At 39.0% G+C, this 2,602-nt stretch overlaps 1 protein-coding gene across 1 annotated transcript in view; it reads left to right on the top strand.

Annotated features, from left to right (window-relative positions):
* The window catches only part of rab3gap1 (RAB3 GTPase activating protein subunit 1), a 33,472-nt gene that overhangs the window by 22,909 nt on the left and 7,961 nt on the right, over positions 1-2,602 (top strand). Inside the window, exons 20-22 of the mRNA XM_016449564.1 lie at positions 476-572; positions 646-749; positions 819-934. Of these exons, the coding sequence (XP_016305050.1) occupies positions 476-572; positions 646-749; positions 819-934 (317 nt within the window). The remainder of the gene's footprint in view (positions 1-475; positions 573-645; positions 750-818; positions 935-2,602) is intronic.

Below are 2,602 nucleotides of genomic sequence, written 5' to 3'. Positions count from 1 at the left end.
GACAGGTATTACAAGGAGAAGGTGACTTTTCAGGACATTACCCCATGTCCCCATTTTTCAAAACGCTTATAAATCACACAGAGTGAGTTTTTTTGAGAAAGTAAAAATGCAGTTTCCTGTAAGGGGTAGGTTACGTGTAGGACAATAGCACATACAGTTTGTACAGTATAAAAACTGTGTGTGTGTGTGTGTGTGTGTGTGTGTGTGTGTGTGTGTGTGTGTGTGTGTGTGTGAGTGTGTGAGTGTGTGTGTCTGTGTGTGTGTGTGTTTGTTAGCTTTAGTTTGCACACAGATTCATCTTCAGAGTGAACTAAATCTGACAAAACCTTCTTTTAGGGACATTTGGGAACATAATCGACCGGAAAGATGACTCAAACCTTGTTTTGTCTTTTAACTCAATCTCTGCAAACAGTTTATGGTGTGGTGTGGGTCAGTCCGCACATGAGTTAATAATGTGTCGTATGTGTGTGTGTAGGTGCTGCATTACCTGGCGCTGCAGAAGCCGTCGGATCTGACTCTGCACCTGATGCCCTGCGTGCTGCACGCGGCTCTGCTCAAGATCAAGGAGGAAGGTTAGTGTGTATCTCTGAACTGTAAATACAGTGTGTGACATCACTGCCGCTGTAAACATGATCTCTCCTCCAGAGGCGTCTGAAGACATCGCGTCAGTGCGTAAGGCGCTGCAGCAGGTCACCGCTCACGCCAGCAAACTGCTGCGGCACCCCAACCCTGACTTCAAGAAGCTGGAGGTGAGTGTGAGACCGCGTATCGGCCGCCGCCGCGCTCGCGAGTGAACCCCTGTGTGCTCTGTGTTTCAGGACCTCATTCTTCAGATGAGCGCGGTGGAGGCCGTCATCGCTCGCGCCCGATCGCTCAAGGCCAAGTTTGGCATCGCTGGAGGAGAGCGAGAGGAAGACGCTGACGAGCTGGAGAGGTAAAGCTTGGATGCACAATATTATCAGCACGTCATTCACTCTCAGAGCAAAAGGTACAAAAGCTGTCCCTGAGACGGTACCTTCTCAAAAGTTACACCTTTGTACCTTATTTACCTCTAAAGCGTGCATATTAGTTCCTTAAAGGTATGTATTAATAGCTAAAGTGTACATACTAATTGCTAAATGGTACATATTTGTACCTTTTGAAAAGGTGCCGCCCCAGTGACCGCTTTTGTACCTTTTATTCTGAGGTTTAAAAATTAATTATCGACATCAGCCTGATCATTTTTACCATATTCATTTGCAGATAAGATGAAAAGAAGGAATTGCATTGATGGGATTTTTGTTTAGAAAAATCTGCATCTGCTCAATGAGGAATAGATTAGTTTAATATACAAGTGTTTTTTTTTTTTTTTTTAGTATCATTGATAAACTGTTATAGTTTTATTTAAAAAATGTACATTTTTATGAAGGAGCACCCCAGTAACAAATATTTTGAATTAGAATTTATTTTTCTATTTTCGGTTTTCATTTTTTATGAAAGGGCATCCGTAGTAAAAAATAATTTTAAATAAATTTTTTGTATTTTCTGTTTTAATTTTAATTTTAAAGTTTTAGTAATTTTGTTGTCTGTTTTTGTCATTTTTATTAGTTATTTTAAATTGTATTTCTGTTTATTTTAAATATGTCTATATAGTTGTTATTAAGTTGTAGTTTATAGGTAATTAATTTTAGTTATTTTAGTACGTCAACTTAAGCTAAACGAAAACGAGAAATGTTGCCTGGGCAAGTAGCTGAAAAAATAAGTTTTCTATAGTTTTATGTTTATTTTATTTCAGGAAATGCAAATGTTTTTTATGGATTTAGTTTTAGTTAAAGATAGTATCTATATACTGTAAGGCTGCAGTCAGTATGTTTTATCAGTGCCCATTGGTTTAGTTTTTACAGTGTAAAGTAGCCACAGTATGCTCATACTTTTTGAATGAATTTAGTGAATTTTCTAAAGTTAAAATTACGGTGCTGTTGGTGATCCGGCCAGTTCAGTTCATTCATTATTCAAGCTTTTCCAGCCTTGTTCATTGTTCTCTGAATAAATGATTTAGCTGAGGTCTAATCAGCCAAAATGAGTGGGAAAATTTTGGATATCGGCACAAATCTGATACTTGCTTTTAAGCACTGCTTGCTTTTGATAAAAGCTTCTTCCAGATGCATAAATGTGAATGTATGATTATTCTGTGACTTCTAATGTTAGTGAAGTTTTCTTGTTCCAAAAACCGTCAGAAGTTAGTTTTTCAGCATCATGACACAATCTCTGACCAAAAAGCAATAATTCAGCCAGAAATGATCAGTCATTTGTTTCTCCCTCATGATCTAAACCTGTATGACTTTCTTGTGTCTGTGGAACATAAAAGAAGAGATTTTGTCATTCAGTGAAAGTCAGTGTGCTCCAGTGTTGTTTGGTTCCCAGTGTTCTTCAGAAGACAGAAAGTCACGCGGTTTGGAAGTAAATGTGTTGAACTCGGTGTTTGATAATGAACACGCGTGATCTGTGAGCAAGACGCCGCTGCTGTCCCATCGACTCTGGACTCTCCTGAACATGCTGAATCTGCCTTTAAAGCGCGTGTGTGTGTGCGTTTGGAGCAGTGTGTGTGTGTGTGTGTGTGTGT

The sequence above is a fragment of the Sinocyclocheilus anshuiensis genome, unplaced genomic scaffold (genome assembly GCF_001515605.1).
Source record: "Sinocyclocheilus anshuiensis isolate Anshui unplaced genomic scaffold, SAMN03320099.WGS_v1.1 scaffold1269, whole genome shotgun sequence".
Taxonomy (NCBI): domain Eukaryota; kingdom Metazoa; phylum Chordata; class Actinopteri; order Cypriniformes; family Cyprinidae; genus Sinocyclocheilus; species Sinocyclocheilus anshuiensis.
Note: the sequence above shows the minus strand (reverse complement) of the source record. Positions and strands in the feature narration are given on the sequence as shown.